Below are 19,189 nucleotides of genomic sequence, written 5' to 3' on the forward strand. Positions count from 1 at the left end.
CTCAGAAGGAAGACATTGGCTGTACTTCTGTTTTGGATGATGTAAATATATAGCAGCTATATGTCAAACAAGTATTACTCAGTAGATACAAATGAGTTATTTCCATAAATTTGCCATGCCAATGTAAGATAAGACTTACTCTATTTGTAGCAATCACAATTTTTCTTCTTTTTTTCTTTTTTTTTTTCCTTTCTGTTCTTCTCTATTTCTTTTACAGAGTTTTTCTCCACAGTATGACTCCTATGATGTGAAGGCTGGTGGTCCAGGTGTACCCATGTACCCACAGGCCATTGTAAGATGCTATAGCCTTTTTTCTGTCCTTTCTTTTTTTTAAAGAATAAAATTTCTGCTTGTAGATTGTGCCTTGGATGTGTATGTATCCTGATTTTAATTTAATAATGTAAGTTCTCATTTGTTTATTGTCTGCAAGTTGAATGTGATGTAAGGCAGCAGTTTGGTCGGCAATATTACTCTAGAAAGTAGCTATAGATCATCTGGATTTTTTGCCTGTTCACTTTCTTTCTTCAATTTCTTACCTTCTTTTTCCTAATCTCTGTCTCTGGTTCACTTTATTATACTATTTAAACATTTATCCTTTCTCCCTTGCATACCTTCCTCATTTATCTGCTTCATATTCTTCCACTAATTGCTTCCCTTCCTTCCACAACCTTTCTACCTTTTCCACTGCCCTCCATCTACCTTTACACATTCAGCAGCATTCTGTCTTTACTCAGCATGATACTCCATACTTGCTTGCTTTTCCACAATTCAAATTTGCCTGATAAAAAGTGAATAAACCCTCTTATAAACCTTTTTTTTTTCATCCCAGAAGTCAAAATCTTTTCACTTTTTCTTTTTACAATAGCCATTTTTTTACCCACAGCTATTCAGACTGTGTACTAAGGATGCTGTATCTGCACAAGCTTTTCACAGGTTTTTTGAGTGACAAAAATCATGGATTGCCTGAAAGAGTTGTGCCTGAGCTATACTTCCCATATAAAATAAATCTGAATGTTGCACCTTATGATTTTCCTTTTAGGCACTGGACTTTAGAGATATTCACCATGAAGTGTTCCTGATTCAGGCAATCTGCTATATAGAGGATGTTGTGAATTGTTATTATTTGAAATTGGCTGCTATTTCATTAAGCATAATCATTATTTTCTGTCCAATTCTGCATAACAAGGTTTGGGTATCACATGTTGTAACATATCAAGGCACTTCCAAGCAAATGTGTTATTTCTCAGGGTTCATCTTGCAAAGTAAAGTTTACTAATCATGACAGCTGGTTTTCCTGAAATATAGTTCATTATTTTCTCACCTTTATTTTAATCTCTTTATTTCTGCTTCCTCCATTTGCTAATGTGATTACCCATGCATTGGTCTTCTTCAACCATCTGGTTTTGTATTTATCTATTCATTCATTCATATTCAGCTCCTCACAGTTTTGCCCACAGCTTATCATAATCATCTGCATTTTACTACCTATTTTCTTAATAGAGGATGTGCTGAAGCAGGCAGGGTAACCAAGACACTCAGTTAACAACTATGGCTACTCCTCTCTATATTGGCATTTTTCCTGGAAGTGATCAGTGGTTTCTTGTGCTCCGATCCCTGGACTTGACTAAAAAAAACTCCATCAAACTACTTTATTGAGCACCCTAGAATGTCTTCAGGATTGTCTGTATGCTTTCAGGTCATATGGTTTCTTGCTTTGCATCATGGCATATGTGACTGCAAAGTAACAGCAGCTACAGGCAGATGTGACTAAGATCATTAGGAATAAATAATGTTTATAATTATCATTACATAGGATAAATCCTTTAGTATTTTATAAATTTATCAATTTTCAACTTAAATACTTAGTTTGAATAAGTATCCAAACTGAAATAATTTGAAAGATTTATGAAAAAAACATAGCACAAATATAGTCCGTGGGTGGTTACCATGCCTGGTACTTCCTTTATCACACATCTCTCCATTGCTGTCTTCCCATGGTTTTCCACTGCTTGCAGATGGATTTTGTGCTTTACATCACAGTTTCTCTTGACTTTCTCATATAACCTCCACGTGCTGTCTGTGTCTCTTTCCACCATTTTTGTTCACTGCCTGGAGATGCTGTCAGCAGACACGTGTCACCCCTAACTATTAGTTTATCTCCTCACTGTGTTGCTTGAAAAAAATAATATCTTGTTTGTTTGTAGCCATAAGCCTAATGGATTGGTTGCTATTGATAAGTTGATGGCTCTAATTCATCTTGAGTCTCTAGTTACTCATACCAAATGAATTGTAACAATTAACAACGAGGGACTGCTTATTATATTCACACATTGAAGGGCACCCCATTTTCCCTGACCCTGACTGCTCTGCCACTCGTTGTATATTTCTTGTCCTAAAAAATAGTAAATATTACAATTATTTACTTTTTTGGACAAAAGACAATCTGTGGACTAATATTAACATAGCATGTTTGTAGTATAGTAGTATACTATACTACATATGCCAGGATAGTATAGCAACACTGTTGATCTTGTATTATGAAAATTAGGTTCATGTAACACCCGTAACAAGTGACCTATTCTGACACAATATGACAATATCCCATGAAACACACATTATGTGGATAATTTAACTATGGGATATATTGCCAGTACTGCAGCACACAGTGATTCTCATATAATTCACCTATGTAACTCTTTTGGCTTTATGAAACAAATGAAGAGTTTAATTTGACAAAAGCTTTTTTTGAAGAACTCAATACAGCAGCAGTAGACCACTGTGCTAACTTTCAAATGTTTTATGTTTTGCAGCATCAAATGCTTTTGTGGTTCTTGTTACAGGAAGTAGAAATACTGAGGGTTTAGTTAGTCCAGACTAACCTTCTTATGGCTTAGTACTGTTAAAGTTCAGAAAAGATTTCACTGGTGGAAATGCTTGCCTTACTAGCAGTAACAAAAATATGACCTTAATTCAGTATACCCTCAAGTCCTGAGAAATCTGTAGTGTTAGGCTAGTAAAGCTCAGTTACATGGCAGAGAAGCTGACACTCATTTATTCTGTTTAACAAATTAGGAGTTCCAGTTATCTACCGTTGCCCTTCAGGCAGCTGACAAGCTGAGCTGTGAGCATCCTTCTAGGTGTCTCAAGGAGGGGCATAGTGACTCAAAAAACAAGAATTGCAACTATGAAAATAGCTTGTGGAGTATGTCAGCTAAGCGTGCAAGGAGAAACCCAGTGAAGCCTTTCCTGAAGGGACTGTAGCTACAAGACAGTGTATTTCTTTAGTAATGTGTATATATAATGCTGCCTCTTTTCTACTGCACTTTTTGACTGGCAAAGGTCACTGTGAATTTTTCTCTGTTCTAACATGTAAAAATTTATTTCACAGGTATTGATGACTATTGCAACTGCATTAAGCTTTACAGTTATATACATTAATATAACTACTATCTTTTAATCTACACTATAGAGTGGCTTTCCAGGACCCCCTGGCCCCAGTGGCCCCCCTGGCCCACCTGGTCATGCAGGTCCCCCTGTAAGTAAAATTAATCTTTTCATAATCACCTTATACCATTTATATGAGCCTCTCCTTTTCTCTGTCATAAATATTAAGTATCTTTTCAACCAGTAAATCTAGATATTATGCTGAAGAATTTTATGGATAAATGTCATCCTCTATTGATTGGGCTGTACCTTCTATGCCTCACCAAGACTCAAGAGCTGAGGGCAATACACTGTGCTTGCTTAAGTCCATGTGTACCCCTGAGCTCTCTGCAAGTCTGTGGGGTCTCAGCCAAGGCAGTTTTAAGATGTGCCACTGCCTGTCATCCTGTTAACAACCCCAAATGTTTACCCATACAAAAAGCTGAACAGGAGGTAAAGGAGAGTGGGAACCCTGATACACATTCAGCGAACACACAAAGGGTCTGTTTTTTTGACATCCATCTCCTGTTAGAGGAGCAGTTTTGTTTCTGATTTCACAGAGGCAGATTCTGCTTGGTTCTGCTAAATTGACCTTTGGTCATTTGTTGACCATTCTGACTACAATTCTCCTTACCTTTATGTGATTATAAAGTGTAACAGCACCACGAAACGATGCATGTAATTGCTTACATCTTAACTGGGTTTTTTGCTGCATTATAGGGCTCTGCTGGATACCAAGGTTCCCCTGGAGAACCAGGACAACCTGGCCCTCCTGTACGTATACATTTTGTATCACTTATATGCTAAAGGCGTGATCTTACAAGCAAGTGTCATCACTGGAGTGGATTGAAATTTTACAGTTCATCCTGTCTGTTTACTATAATGCATTTCAAATATACAAGTACTTTATGATGCCTAATGCATTTTTACTTTGAAAAAGACTTAATATTTTTTATTCTTTTACAGGGTCCTCCAGGCCCCGTTGGAATGATAGGCCCAGTTGGTCCACCTGGGAAAGATGTAAGTGCACTATTATTCATCCATTTATTAATAAATGGAAAGGAAAAAAATGTTAATTAAATGGTAAGACAGCAAAGCACATTGCATTTCAGAATTTTTAACATCTCAATATTTCTGCATTTGACAACATGACTGTAAGACACTGGATTTGCCTTACATTAAGTCTAACTATCCATTAAAAATGTTTTGGTTTTAGTAGGCAATTTGATTGATATAATTAAAAAAAAGAGAGAAAACATGAGCATAAAAAAACACTTTGATCTGGTGCAAAATAAATTAGCAGTTATAAAAAAAATCAGACAGTAGTGGTAGTTTCCTGCTCCCCTTAAATCTTCCTTTGAGAGTTCTAGCCATTAACACCACGTTTTATATCACACCTGGCAGCCCTGAATAGGCATAGTACCAGACAAGACAAAAAGATAAATATTTTGTCCACTTTGAGTGCTTCACAGGAAAAATAAGTTTTCTGGGATCATTTCTTCTAAAGTTTGTCTTGGAATAACTTATATATTAACTGAAATCTTGTTTAAAATTGAGTTTTTAAATCCTGGCACTTGTTTTTCAGAAAGCAGTGAACTGTCACCCTGCTATGATTTTTCCCACTGTCTTTGGTAGAAGCTTCACCTGCTTATTCTGGCTCACCTTGATCTTCTAGAACTGCTGCTTTGCCATTAACTAAAACAATAGTAAGCACCAAAAAAAGAAAAAATTTACTTTCTTTCAATAGGGAGAACCAGGAAGACCAGGCAGAAATGGAGACCGTGGATTCCCTGGATTACCGGTATGGAAAAGCCCCCGCTAACAACAGTTTTCTAATCAAAAGGGTTTTTTTTTTTCCCAAGTGAACATGACTCACAGTGAACATTGGTTTGTGCCCTTAATACAGTAAATACATGATTTATTACACTTCTGTATTTATGTGTTTAGGGTCACAAGGGAATCCCTGGGATGCCTGGGATGCCTGGGATGAAAGGTCAACGAGTAAGTAAACCACTTGAATTATGGCGTTGCATGGTTGTGCTCTTTCAGTCATCAGTTCAAAGAGATTGAATCCTAGAATTAAAGGCAAATTTCTTAACAATGTGATCTGACCTTCTGTAACAAATACTTAAGTTTTGTCTAGTTATCTCAATTGTAGAGCTTCATCCCAAATGCCAAAAAGTGTTCCAACAGCTGATAGCATTCATTATCCAAAATATGCCTCTTTTGGGGGCTTAATATTTTGCCAAGAGGAACCAAGTTTTACAGAATGCAGCAGGAATACTATTCACAGATACGATTTTACTTTCCCACAGGGTTTTGATGGAAAAGATGGTGCCAAAGGTGACAGTGGTGCTCCTGGTCCAAAGGTAAAAAACTAGAGGGTCATCTTTGTAGTAGGTAGATTAATGACCTCCATCAGTCGTTGTACAGCTGTGCTTTGCCTCTCAAACAGTTATAAAAATCCAGTTAACATTAAAGAAACCCATTTAATTTCTCTATGAAAAGAATAAGAATCATTACAAATGAGTTAGACTTCCTGAACCACATCATGTCCCAGTCGTCTAGTCATAATAAACATGAGATTACAAAGTGAAGGACATGGCTGGATCATCTAACTTTGTTGCATAACACTTAAAGGACTGAGTCTTCCTGATTTTTTTTTCCTGTTTAATATTTCGTTTTGGCACTTGTTTAGACTTCTCAGACCTTTCAGACCTCAGTTCCTGCTTGGGACACTCAGCTTGATGCAGAAAGGGGCAACGGATTGGCGTGTCTTGTTTTGTGTCTCTTCCTCTGGAATAAACCAAAAAGTGTTCTCACCAAAGTTCATTCTGTCATTGGTGTTTTCTTTCCATAACAGGGTGAAACTGGTCTTCCTGGAGTAAATGGAGCACCAGGCCAACCAGTAAGTCTGTGCATCCTGTAGTGTTTCCGTGTTACCCGAGTTATTCATCATTCTCTTAACTTTAATTACCCCACCACATGCATTGAACAATAGCAAGATATGCAAATAAGAACAATGTCTCTTTGCTCAGCCATATTAATTTGGAAGCCATTTAACTGACTTGTTTTCATATGTTTTCTAGGGACCAAGAGGTCCAGCTGGTGAAAGAGGAAGACCTGGGAATCCTGGTGGCCCTGTGAGTAATTGCAGCTGTTGTTCTCACTCAGAGGCAGCATATTTGGATTCAATATGTTGAGAATTCCCTACTTCATAGCTTTCCTTAAAACAGTTGTAATGCAAAGGGCTAAAAAACTATATGGCATCTGTAAAATCATACAGGAAAGCTTTCTGGTCCCCAACTAAAAATGTAACGATTCTAACTCACAACCTGTTCACCATCTTATTTTGTATTTCCTTTTTTTAAATTAATTGATTACACGTTGAGGGAGAATTCTATATTTCAGTATATGCTCAGGTTCAGCCAAGAGCAAAAGGGAGGAGGAATGGAAGCAAAGGGCAGCAGGAGAAGGCAGAGAGAGGAAAAAATGCAATCTCAGAAGTAACCTGTGGGAAAAAGACAAAATTCCTCTTTGATTGGGATTAGGGAGTACATCACTTGCTCTGAAGGAATTCATAGCATTCAACACAATCACCAAAGCGTAGTTAACATATAATAACCAGCAACTTGTTTGTACAAACACTACATAACCTGAGTAGAGGACCTGGTCTAATATGTCTGGAAGACAGGCAACAGGATTTAAATCATACCACTGTTTATTAGGTTTTTGGAGTGAAATTTTAGTCTTTTATGTGAATTAGGACTGTTACTTTGAAATACACATGTATTGCAATCTTATTTATTCACAGAGATGATGCCAGCATTTCCTTAAGAAATGTAGTAAGAATATATTTTTGCATCTTACTGTCTCATCATTACAGTACAAGTCATATGAAGCGTTGGACATTCCTTCACAAAGTATTTATTTAATTATTATTTTGCAATTTCTCAGTTGAAGAATCCTCAGGTCTTGATCAACTAGCTGGGAATGTACAGACACAAGAACATGGTCTCTGAGTCAGGGACATAAAAGCATGTGGGTTCTGTGCTCTGTACTCAACACCTCTCTTCTTTCTGTAGGGTGCCCATGGCAAAGACGGATCTCCAGGAGCAGCAGGCCCACCTGTAAGACAACTCACGGATGTTTGACTTTAAGTATTTGTGTTGCTTTATTCTAGTTACTTCTAGCTGGTGTTCTGCAGTGCACTGGTTTAAGAATGACCATTTTATTTAATTATATTTCATAACTGTGTTGGTTAAGACCCTTGAAGCACTTAGAGTGCAATAGGAGAGTTTTAACACTGCAAATCAGGAAAATGCAAAAATCCCAAACCAGATTATTCTCAGAGAACATACAGATAGATAGAATTGCTTTCCTCTATGCAGTTGTGAATAGTCTTATCAAACACATTTATATAAGCTGTCCGAGGTGGGAAAAAATTTTTTCTTCATCATCTGCCTAGAAACCTGAGCATGCCCACTTATAAATGTGACAGCTATATTGGCTTTTTTCCCCTTCCTACACCTTTTTTATAATTAGAACAGATTTTAAACATTTTTATAACTTAATCTCTACAATGATAGATTTCACGGTTTTTAAATCTAAAACACAGAAATTTATCTGAACATGTAAATGTCAGAGTAACCAAGGTGTAGGTGTGATACTTTAGGACTAGCCAAACTTCATCTTTTACAGAATGATTTGTATTTTCTATTTTGCCAGGTGTTTCCTTACTCAGAGGAAAATCCCATAATCAGATATTTCTTTTTTAACTTAAGATTAATTCCATATGGCTTTTACCTTTTGCATTAATAGTATTTCTTTCACTTTTAAGGGTCCCCCAGGTCCCCCTGGAACTGCAGGATTTCCAGGCTCTCCAGGTTTTAAGGTATTCAGCTAAAGATGCATAATTACATGGGATTTGGTCCTTTCTATAATTATACACCTTATGTCACTGTACATAATCAGTTTGTGAGCCCTCATTTTTCTGGCTGCTATTACACTGTTTGCAAGCCTAGAACTGATGTTCTTTCATATGTAGCATGAAACAAACCCTATGCCCATCATCTTCATGAATGCTCACTCCAAAACTCCTTTAAGCAGTAGGCCCTGTGTTCTGTGCTGTGTTAAGGCAGGGACTGAAGGGAACTTCCCACAACTTCAGGAACTGTGCAGCATTTACTGGGTACCATGTGCCTCAGCACTGGGGGCACTGTCTAATTTGTCTCTTGCACTCAGGAGGTGACTCTGGCAATCTTCTTTCCAGGTCAGAGATGCCACAGTTAGAGGAAGACACCATAAAGTCAATACAGATTGTCCAGGAGACAAGGTTAAAATGCATTCATTTTCTCATTTTGCTTTTTTTTCCATAGGGTGAAGCTGGTCCTCCTGGTCCTGCTGGTTCTAGTGGTAGTCCTGGAGAGAGAGGAGAACCTGGTCCTCAGGGTAATGCTGGGCCACCTGGGCCTCAGGTACATAAATGCCACATGGGACCTGAGAGGGGTTGTTGTCACCTGCTCTTCACAAAGCCCTGCATGTCCTTTGGCTCAGTCCTAGGGGAGCAGCATTGCTTATTAATACATTTCTTTTTTCAGGGCCCTCCTGGAAGGGCTGGAAGCCCCGGAGGCAAGGGTGAAATGGTGGGTACTGCTCATATCACTGCCTTTTGCTGCGCTGTGTTGGTGAGGGTCACCATTTGGACTGGATAGAGTCCAATATTGCCATGGTCTCTTCATCCCGGTTTGCTGTTCACTCTCTGTAGGGACCTTCTGGTATTCCTGGTGCTCCTGGTCTGCCAGGAGGCCGTGGTCTTCCTGGTCCACCAGGTACAAGTGGAAACCCTGGAGCAAAAGGCAGTCCGGTGAGTAACTAATATTCATTACACTGGTGGTACAAGCAAATATGGTGAAAGTATCTCTGATACCATTAAAAACCAAAACGAAACATTAGGAAGAAATTCTTTACAGAAAGGGTAATCAGGCATTGGAATGGGCTGCCCAGGGAAGTGCTGGATTCTCCATCCCTGGAGGTTTTTAAGATAAGACTGGATGTGGCATCAGTGCCATGGTCTGGGAACCACAGCAGGGTTGGATCAAGGGTTGGACTTGATGATCTCAGAGGTCCCTTCTAAGTCATCTGATTCCATGATTCTATGATTCTATGATTAAACTTCTATTCACTTGAGATGGCCTAATAAATTATTTTATAATGAAAATAGGCAATACTTTTTATAAATATACAATATATTTATCTTTCACACATTTAGGTATTGCTATATACAAAAAACACATAAAGAGGATAGTAATACTTATTTCTTTTCCTAAATTATCTATCAGTTCAGAAACTCACTACAAATGTCTACCTTGGACTAAATCTGTTGTTTTAAAATCCTAATTTCACCTGTTTAAATTCCCATGGGCTGAGTCCACAGTCCACTACATCTAGTGAGTTGTACCTACTCTTATACTGCCATTTACCCCAGCAGACTCTTTTCTGACAGCCTTAGACCACACACAGTTCTTTGTCAGAGAAAATACTCAAGGACTTTGAGCAAAAGACTCGATGTCTGGAATAGCTCAGAAACAGACACAAAATTTTGCTCAGTGGTGTTTAATATTGTATCACTTCTTTCTTCAGTAGATTTTTAAGGAGCCCTTTGTCTTCCACACCCAGGTTCAGCCAGTGAATGCTAATTTCTGTGCAGATTGATAAATAATAAATATGAGTCAATAATTTGAAAGATATCACGTTTACTTTTTAGTATTTTACCCTGTTGGTACCCATCTTTTAACAGGATTTTCTCTTGTTTAGGGAGACCCTGGTAAGGATGGTGCAAAAGGAGATCCAGGCCCAAAAGGCGAGCGAGTAAGCGATTTTAAAATGCGTTCAGAGACTTCTTCAAGGAAGTCTGAACTCTGAATCACTCCCCATACAAAAAACCCTTTTGGGGTTTTTTGGAGACTTCTGCCTTCACTGGTGGGCTTGGGTTTTGTCGTTGCCAGGGTGAGAATGGCACCCCAGGAGCTCCTGGACCGCCCGGTGAGGCAGGACAAAGAGGGGCAAACGGTGAGCCCGGGCAGAACGGTGTACCCGGCACCCCTGGAGAAAGGGTAAGGTGCTGCAGGTCACCTGCACGTGAAGTACCTTTTGAGTTAAGGCAGAGACAGCAAATTCGGGTGTTCAAAATACTTCCAGGAGAAAATTTGGCTCCTTGTCTCTTCTTGGCAAATTCCAGACGCAAAACTGGGTTATGAAACTGGGCAAGAATTGTTATCCAGCTTCTCCTCTGAATTGCAGCACTTGGATCTATCTCAGCCTGAAATAAATTAATGCCTTTCAGGTTTCGATGTTGAAGAAGCAGTGATCTTACATATCTGGAAGTTGTATCAAAAGATTTGTGCTGAAAAGCACCATAAACTCTGAGAACTACAAGGGGGTATAAATAAAACAAATTTCAAAATTACTTCTCAGTTAACAAAAATAAACAATTACAAAAATTTCAGCTCTGGAAAGTGAAATTAATGCAAATTCTTCCACCTTCAAGATATGTCTTTATGTCAACATCTCTACTGTCAATACATCTTAAATGTCTATAGCAGCAATATTGTCAGGATGTCTTCTGTGTTATAATATCTTTACTGCAAACAATCTTTTTAGCTAGTAGATTCAATAGTGTTCTGAAGACACTCTCACAAAGGAATTCCTGAATTTATTTATTTAACAAAATAAATAACAACATCATTACCGATTTTAGATTTCTGATCCCATCTGAACCATCAGCAAAGTTGTGCTAATCTATTTATAACTCTTAACTTAATAATTGATTGCAATATTTCCTTGAAGCTATGAGGAAACCAAAGATGCACAGCGAACAAATTAATCATACTAAATACATAAATGGGGTACAAATTAAATTTTGCAATTAAAATTTTTTGTAAGCAATGAAGATAGTAGTGAGTGCAAATATTAAAACAATAAACCAGAGCTCTTCTCAGTATTGAATTAGAGGATATAATGTATAATTGTTCGATACTGAATATGACATTTATTTTTTTTTACTTTAGAAAACTCATAAATAATGATGCAGAGCCAGTTAAAATAATAATGGGTGGATTATAATTTCAACAGGAGGGTTATAACCAAAGAGAAAATAATCTGTAATCCTTCTTACTGCAGTAAAATGCCACTTCCACCTTTTTCTTTTCATTAATTTTCATAACAATGTGTCTAATGGTAAATAGTTTAGAAGAAAAACCCATTTGCCCATTACTTATGCCACGTTGCCTGTGATCCACAGTCTGTTCTTTTATTTGGTAGGGCTCCCCTGGATTCCGCGGCTTGCCCGGTAGCAATGGACTTCCAGGTGAAAAGGTATAAATCTTCCCCTAAAAAAAAAACCCTCCAAGCTTTCAGAGAATCCGTGTGATTTTGAACGGAGAATTTCGGATTCAATAGGGTGCTGGTTTCCTTGCTGTGACTTCCCACATCTCTTTTTTAGGGTCCCGCAGGGGAGCGTGGGAGCCCAGGTCCCCCTGGCCCCAGTGGACCTGCAGGAGAGCGCGGACAAGACGGAGGCCCAGGTCTTCCAGGAATGAGAGTAAGACAGGACATCTCCAAGAAAGAGAGAGAACCTCTATTAAGGATGACTCGTCGGAGCTGATACGATTGAGGAGTTTTTATTTAAATACATTTATATTTAAATTATTATTTAAATAGACCTTAATGTTTAAACAGTTAAATTATATATCCATTTATATATTTCAATATAGCCAAGTCTTACATTTGTTGCTTGTTTGCAATTAAAGCAAATAAGCTGTTGGTCAGGCTTTCAAAGATTTTTGGAGGTGGCCTCACAGGTGATACTCACAGGATGTAAAAATATGTAAGTGTTCATAGAACAATGGAACAGCATTCTGTGAACTACACCAAAAATTAACAACTGCTGACAACAAATACACTGAAGTTCAAAAGCCCAACTGCAGGCTGCTGGGAGCCAAACAAGATTTTATTGGAAGTGAAAATGAATTATTTAAAATGCAGCAAAAATAATATGTAGAAAAATAAGTTAATAAAAAAGTGTTATAAATTGTGCTACTTTTAGGTAGAGGTACATAGTCAGAATTGTTTCATTCCTTGATTTTTTACCATCTGAAATTAGTTTTCTTCCCAAATAATGAAAGAATACATTTTTTGTGCTTGCTGATTAACGTGCCATGTCTTGTTTATATACAGTGCCCCTCAGGAAAAGCAATAAACCCGTAATGAAAAAATATTTTAGCCTTCTCCATTTTTCCCCTTCATGGGACGGGAGAAATGGGAGGACTTTTAATCTTTATTAAAGAGGATTAAACCAAACAAGTAGTTTCTATATATTTATGTATTGAAACATACTCTGCATTTTAAACCAAAGTGTAACACTTTTTTTTCTTCAATTGCAGGGTTTGCCTGGAATTCCAGGAAGCCCTGGAAGTGATGGGAAACCTGGCCCTCCCGTATGTACACTGTGCAAATATTTTATGCTAGTCCTCCTCCTTGACCTTACCCTCATCCCACAGTATCTACATGACAGGTTGTTATCACAGTCAGATTAATTGTCTCCTTTTTTGTTTGTTTTAACTACCAGAGCCCTTTATCTGTATCATTGTAATAACGGCCTGTAAATCCTGTCATTTAGTACTGTTAAAATATGGAGTATACAGGAGATGAGTTGAAATACAAAACATATTTAGGTTTTGAACCACAGTGTCTCACCCTCACTCTCCCTTCGATGGTTATTCCTTTATTTCACCTGAGAGATACCATGACTTCCTTTCTTTTCTCCTTATCCCAGGGCAGTCAGGGTGAATCTGGACGTGCTGGTCCCCCTGGCCCTCCAGGCCCACGTGGCCAACCAGGTGTAATGGGTTTCCCAGGTCCTAAGGGCAATGAGGTGAGTGGGATTTCTCCACTTCTGTTCTGATGCTTGATCAGTCAAATGTTAAAATAAATTGCTCCATACTGGGACTATCTCGTGCTGTGGCTTCAGGTTGTTGTCTACTGACCAGAACAAGTATTTCAAATGTGATCTCTCTCTTTTGTAAGGGTGCACCGGGTAAGAATGGAGAAAGAGGCCCTGGTGGACCACCTGGAACACCTGTAAGTTTTGTCAACATTTTGTTTAATAAGATGATAATTTAATAATTACATAATATGACAATTTAATAACGGCATAATGTGAATAATAATTTGATGAGTCTTATAAAAATGGTATCAACCCCTAACCATGGCCTAATTTTGTCTTTGTACAGGGTCCTGCTGGGAAGAATGGTGATGTTGGCCTCCCAGGTCCTCCAGGACCTACTGTAAGTGTGGTGGCCCTGTATGAGACGACGATCAATTATTGCCAAGGGGGTTTGGCATCTATAGGTTGACACTGTGACTTTAGGGGAAGGAAAATATTTTTAATGATATATAGAAATCTCCTTTTATGAAGACAAATAGAAGAACTCTTATTTGCCATTATTTTAATGAATTAATACTCAAAATTTCAGTAGGATAAACTTGAGTCAGGTACACCTGGCACAGATTGAAATGAAAAGCCAATTTAAGAGCTCTCGGAGATCTACCACCTTTTCAAACTGAAGCACGTCTCCCTTTAACGTGTATATCAACTATTACCAAGTAAAAATGTGTCTGGGGAATCACATCTAACAGTTGGAGCGGGAAGAGCAAATACCAGAACACCAAGGTCCATTAGTCTTTGGGATTATGCAAAGTCATCATCAGATCATGAAATGAAGGCATAGATTAGAGGTGGTGTTGAAATGTTGTCAGACAAGTTCATGGCGCTTTTTTTCTCATTTGTTTGATTCTAGGGTGCTTCTGGGGACAGAGGAGAACCAGGACCAGCAGGCCCACCCGGTCTCCAGGTGCTGTGCGTTTATTGCTTTCTGATTCCTTTCAATAGATTAAAACACACAGAAATAAAAAGATAATAAAGGCAGCTTAACATTTACATTGCAGTGCATGTCATCATATTTTGAAGTAAGACAGATCATCCACTTGACAAAAGTTATTACTTCGTATATCATAATTGCAGGCCTGGGTGGTTAATTTAGATTGTGCAACATAAAACCCTCAGCTATCAAATTGGCACCTCTGCCTTTGTAAAGGATTGGAATGATTTGAGACACATCTTTGGGTAAAAAAAAAAAATTACAAGATGGAAAATGCATAATTTATCTATGTAACATGGATAGTACTGTTCCTTCACATAGGGATTGCCTGGTGGACCAGGACCAGCTGGAGAAAACGGGAAGCCTGGAGAACCAGTAAGTAGTAATTCCTTTTATTTAATGAGACGTTTTTCCTATATTACATTTCCAAATTCAGTCAGTTCTCAGCTCTATTCAGAGCAGAGAAGTCTGATTTTAGGGATAATAGAGGGGAGAAATAGGATGCCAACCATAATGGAGATTTACCAAGTGCACGGATAACTTACACTTATTTTCTCATAACCAGGGGCCAAAAGGTGATGTTGGAGGACCGGGATTCCCAGGCCCTAAGGTAAATAATAAAGCAACTTTTCTGAATTACATGAAAGAATTAACACAGCATGAGCCTGAAAACAAAGAATAATGCATTTCTTTGTCACAGGGTGAAAATGGTATCCCAGGTGAACGTGGTGCACAGGGTCCCCCAGGACCTCCTGGAACAAGAGGTGGGCCAGGTCCTGCTGGTACAGAAGGTGCCAAGGTACCCACCAACTTTCTTGTTTTCCTGCTGTTATGTATCTCATTCAGGTTGATCTTGTTTTTCTAATTATTTTTTCATACTCCTTAGGGTCCTCCTGGACCACCTGGTCCCCCTGGAGGCACAGGACTGCCTGGCTTACAGGGAATGCCAGGAGAAAGAGGAGCTTCTGGAAGTCCTGGACCAAAAGGGGAGAGGGTAACACAGACACACTGCCAATTTTATGCTAATTTAGTGTTAGCTTCCCACAAAGCACTGGGTTTGTTCATGTCTTCACTTTTGGCCTGATTTCAGAGGTGTAGATTGTGTAGCAGTACTGTTGAGTTAGCAATGCGATATGGGTCCTATATGCTGAAAAATATGGGATTTTCCCCCTGCTTTAATATATGCTAGATATTTTGCTGTGCTAGATCTCTTCGGGGATGGATACATCAAACCAGCTAATAAACTATGAGAATAATTCATACCACAGGCAAACAATTTGGCATAGGCTTCATTTTGAATCAATTTGGGTTCTTTTCCATCAAAGTATGTAGTATCTGATGCTGAATACTGGGCAGAATGTCATCCCCAATTTTAGATTTGTATGATCTCAATAAGGAAATGTGGTTATTGAGAGACCCTCAGCACGAGGTCCTTTCCCTTCCCTTATGCTTGCTTTTGGATTATGCTTTTTGCATCTTACATCTCCTAGGGAGAACCTGGTGGCAAAGGTGCTGACGGCCTTCCTGGTGCAAGAGGAGAGAGAGTGAGTAACCTTTTTTAACATCTAACAATTTATCCATTAGCTTCACACAGTCTTCACTTAGAACATGAATAAACTTAGAGTTACAATGAATAAGTACTGTCTAAGAGGTGTAAAGTAGTAATCCCATTGTGTTTCATGCCAGCAGTGCTAAACTAGTTTTGTAAACTAAATCAGACTTAATACTAGTTTTTGTGATTACCGTTGCTTGGGTAAATATAATGGAATTTTTTGAAAGCAGAAGATCACAGTTAATTGGGACAATGTTTTGGAGGGAAAGCAATCATACAGAAGTAGAGAAAATCTATCTGACTGATGAGAATGTAGGTTTATAATGAATCACAAAAGGACATCTGTAGGAAACGTTCTCACTCAGGATACTTCTACAGTTGCTGCATATGATATATTTTGCATCTATATAGCATATACACATAAAATAGACACTTGAAATATATACATATATATCAAATCAGTACCTGAAAGCAGTGCATCCATCAAAATAATGAGGCATGAAAAATATACCAGTGCAGCTTGGTTGAGTTGGAGGAAATACAAAAAATTTATTTCAAACCATAAGGTACACATTAAATTGTCAAGAAAGAAAAAACTCAGGGAGCCAGTCATGAGATATTGAACATACACTGAAGAAATGTGGATCAGTTATTTATATGAAAAGTTAGGGCAACAGGTAACTTTTAGTGTATACCATTGAAAGAGGCCTGTTAACTTCAGATGGGTTTGAATTAGGTTTGGATGGCAGGGAAAAGAAAAAAATTATCAATCCATTGGAGAGATCTCAGTTGCAAAATGGTGTGAACTTAGACTGTCACTCCAAAACATAGTTTGCAACAGCACTCTGGTATTGTAGACTCTCTTCAATTTAAATATCTCTAGCAATCTGTTTATACTGAGACATAAACGATACTGATGAAAACACAGGTAGCATTGTCATATTTTGATACAAAATATGCTCTTTTCTTGTTGTTTAGGGCAATGTAGGTCCCATCGGTCCTCCTGGTCCTGCCGGCCCACCTGGAGATAAGGTAAAGCATCTCCTGCAGTGACACGTGGTGCAGTAAGAAGTCCCAGCAGTAGCTGTGTCACGGGGAGCAGACAAACACCCAGTAACCATCCTTGTTCCTTACAGGGGGAGACTGGCCCAGCAGGTGCCCCAGGCCCGATGGGTTCCCGTGGAGGTCCTGTGAGTGACAGTACTTTCCTTCCAGTATAACTTGAGCGTGGCTCCTGTAGCCTGGTGTAGACATCAGTGCTGTACCTGCCCTGTCTGGAACTCATGAGACTTGAGCTGTAAATAAGCTAAGCACATTCAGATGCTCTTGACTCCTGGGATTTATAGGTACTAAAGAAGCCTTCAGAAAATCAGTGCTTTTAACAGTGCAAAGGGGTCGGAGGGCTGTGCTGATAGCCCAGGGCAAGAGTGTGAGCAATAGTGGTGTCCATTTTGTCTTACAGTTAAGTAAACTTTTAAAAATACCTTTATATTTATTTTTTTTTATACTGATAACACAGCACATTGGGATCTCAGTTGGATCTGGGAAACACCATGGGTTGTTCTCAGGGTTTATACAGTTGAAACTGAGATCACTCTGTCAGGCTTTAGATAATTATCATATTATCAAATAATTCCTGTTCTTAGCATTCAGGAGCAACTGTAGTTTTGGAACAGGGTTTTTTTTCCTTCAAAGGCTGATAAGACAAAGAAACTTCAGCAGCATCAATAGGAGTGTTCTCTAACCTGTAGGTTATCTTGAAAAGCTTATCTTTTTAACATCTTCCATTGCTGACATGTTGTTTTCTACAGGGTGAGCGAGGAGAACAAGGTCTTCCTGGACCTGCTGGCTTCCCTGGAGCTCCAGTAAGTACATCTACCACTCTGTCTCTACTCAGTCACATGTAGAGCAACATGACTTTGTCCCTAACTTTCTGTACTGGCAGACCAAGAGAGTTCAATTGCATTCACATTTAATTTAATGCTTAAATTCCCTTCAGAAGAGTATCTGGATAAGGTTTCTCATCACAGTGGTACCATCTGCTTTTTTTTTTTTGAGTAGTAATGAAGCAATATAATTTTTCTTCAGGGCCAAAATGGGGAACCTGGTGGGAAAGGAGAGAGAGGCCCACCTGGTCTGAGAGGAGAGGCTGGACCACCTGGAACTGCGGGTCCACAGGGCGGCCCCGGTGCACCAGTAAGTCTTTGCTGTCCCTTATTGCAACAGAGAGGTTTCTTCAGCCCTCCCACAGCCTCGAGGCAGCCAGGCCCCCCCAAGTGCAAGCAGCTGAACTGCCTGAAACTTCTTGACACTCACTGTGATTTCCGTCTTTATCAAATCATTTTGCTTTATCTGCTTCCTTCCATGTAGGGTCCGCCTGGTCCCCAAGGAATAAAAGGAGACCGTGGATCTCCTGGAGGCCCTGTGAGTATCTCCTTGATTTAGTCACTGCTAAATGTCTCTGTCTATTACAAAAAATACGATGTAAATGAAAAAAAAACCTTCAATGACTTTAGTATCTGCTGTTCAAGAATAATTAAGGTGTTCTAGAAGGAGTAATTAAAGTTGAGGTGTTTAGTGGTCTGGATTACATTGGTTTTAATATAAGTAAGGTGACAAAATAGCTTTTGGTACAATGACCCAAGGCTCTAAAATGGCTTATCTCAACAGTTATTATATTTACTTGGTATCTTTTCCAAGCTTCTCAGAGCCCATTAATTCACCTCTGAGGAGCATATGTGATCTTCAACTTCAAAAAAAAAAAGTATTAAAAAAATTCGCAGCAAAATTGTAAAAACAGGGAACTTACAAGCAAAACAGCTAACTGTAATTCAAAGTCAGCTGGTGTATAAAAATCAATTTGTTCATCTTTTTCCAGTCTTCAGAAAATGACAACTAAAAGTATTGATCTCTTACAGGGTGCTGCTGGTTTCCCTGGTGCTCGTGGTCTACCTGGTCCCCCTGGTAGCAATGTAAGCAGTCTTATGCCCCTTTTATTCTTACTTTGGGAGTATATTTATGCATATATAAATATAATAAAATATATTATGCAAAATCTTTCTGAATATGATGTTTGGACTTAGGGAAGTAAATCTGCATGAGGAGTTTACCCTCCTTATATGGAATAGCAATTCATTCACTTAACTTACTGTCTTGATACACCTTCTAGCATGGTTTTTTTTTCCAAAGCCAGACTTAGCGAAGTCCTTCTCCTGGATCAGGTCCTTGAGTATTTCTGTTGGTGGCAGACATCCTATCTTCTCTCTTGCTCTTT

At 38.7% G+C, this 19,189-nt stretch overlaps 1 protein-coding gene across 1 annotated transcript in view; it reads left to right on the forward strand.

The window, feature by feature from the left end:
* COL3A1 (collagen type III alpha 1 chain) overlaps nucleotides 1-19,189 on the forward strand; it is a 50,694-nt gene that overhangs the window by 21,843 nt on the left and 9,662 nt on the right. The window contains exons 5-38 of the mRNA XM_027751994.2: nucleotides 218-292; nucleotides 3,470-3,535; nucleotides 4,144-4,197; nucleotides 4,390-4,443; nucleotides 5,171-5,224; nucleotides 5,371-5,424; nucleotides 5,739-5,792; nucleotides 6,287-6,331; nucleotides 6,513-6,566; nucleotides 7,509-7,553; nucleotides 8,264-8,317; nucleotides 8,802-8,900; nucleotides 9,024-9,068; nucleotides 9,191-9,289; nucleotides 10,240-10,293; nucleotides 10,431-10,538; nucleotides 11,746-11,799; nucleotides 11,927-12,025; nucleotides 12,867-12,920; nucleotides 13,259-13,357; nucleotides 13,510-13,563; nucleotides 13,716-13,769; nucleotides 14,283-14,336; nucleotides 14,685-14,738; nucleotides 14,929-14,973; nucleotides 15,064-15,162; nucleotides 15,250-15,357; nucleotides 15,854-15,907; nucleotides 16,894-16,947; nucleotides 17,052-17,105; nucleotides 17,727-17,780; nucleotides 18,004-18,111; nucleotides 18,286-18,339; nucleotides 18,834-18,887. Coding sequence (XP_027607795.1) covers nucleotides 218-292; nucleotides 3,470-3,535; nucleotides 4,144-4,197; nucleotides 4,390-4,443; nucleotides 5,171-5,224; nucleotides 5,371-5,424; nucleotides 5,739-5,792; nucleotides 6,287-6,331; nucleotides 6,513-6,566; nucleotides 7,509-7,553; nucleotides 8,264-8,317; nucleotides 8,802-8,900; nucleotides 9,024-9,068; nucleotides 9,191-9,289; nucleotides 10,240-10,293; nucleotides 10,431-10,538; nucleotides 11,746-11,799; nucleotides 11,927-12,025; nucleotides 12,867-12,920; nucleotides 13,259-13,357; nucleotides 13,510-13,563; nucleotides 13,716-13,769; nucleotides 14,283-14,336; nucleotides 14,685-14,738; nucleotides 14,929-14,973; nucleotides 15,064-15,162; nucleotides 15,250-15,357; nucleotides 15,854-15,907; nucleotides 16,894-16,947; nucleotides 17,052-17,105; nucleotides 17,727-17,780; nucleotides 18,004-18,111; nucleotides 18,286-18,339; nucleotides 18,834-18,887 — 2,220 coding nt within the window. The remainder of the gene's footprint in view (nucleotides 1-217; nucleotides 293-3,469; nucleotides 3,536-4,143; nucleotides 4,198-4,389; nucleotides 4,444-5,170; nucleotides 5,225-5,370; nucleotides 5,425-5,738; nucleotides 5,793-6,286; nucleotides 6,332-6,512; nucleotides 6,567-7,508; nucleotides 7,554-8,263; nucleotides 8,318-8,801; nucleotides 8,901-9,023; nucleotides 9,069-9,190; nucleotides 9,290-10,239; nucleotides 10,294-10,430; nucleotides 10,539-11,745; nucleotides 11,800-11,926; nucleotides 12,026-12,866; nucleotides 12,921-13,258; nucleotides 13,358-13,509; nucleotides 13,564-13,715; nucleotides 13,770-14,282; nucleotides 14,337-14,684; nucleotides 14,739-14,928; nucleotides 14,974-15,063; nucleotides 15,163-15,249; nucleotides 15,358-15,853; nucleotides 15,908-16,893; nucleotides 16,948-17,051; nucleotides 17,106-17,726; nucleotides 17,781-18,003; nucleotides 18,112-18,285; nucleotides 18,340-18,833; nucleotides 18,888-19,189) is intronic.

This window comes from Pipra filicauda, unplaced genomic scaffold, assembly GCF_003945595.2.
Source record: "Pipra filicauda isolate LSUMZ 115617 unplaced genomic scaffold, ASM394559v2 scaffold21_size4447388_pilon, whole genome shotgun sequence".
Classification (NCBI taxonomy): Eukaryota; Metazoa; Chordata; class Aves; order Passeriformes; family Pipridae; genus Pipra; species Pipra filicauda.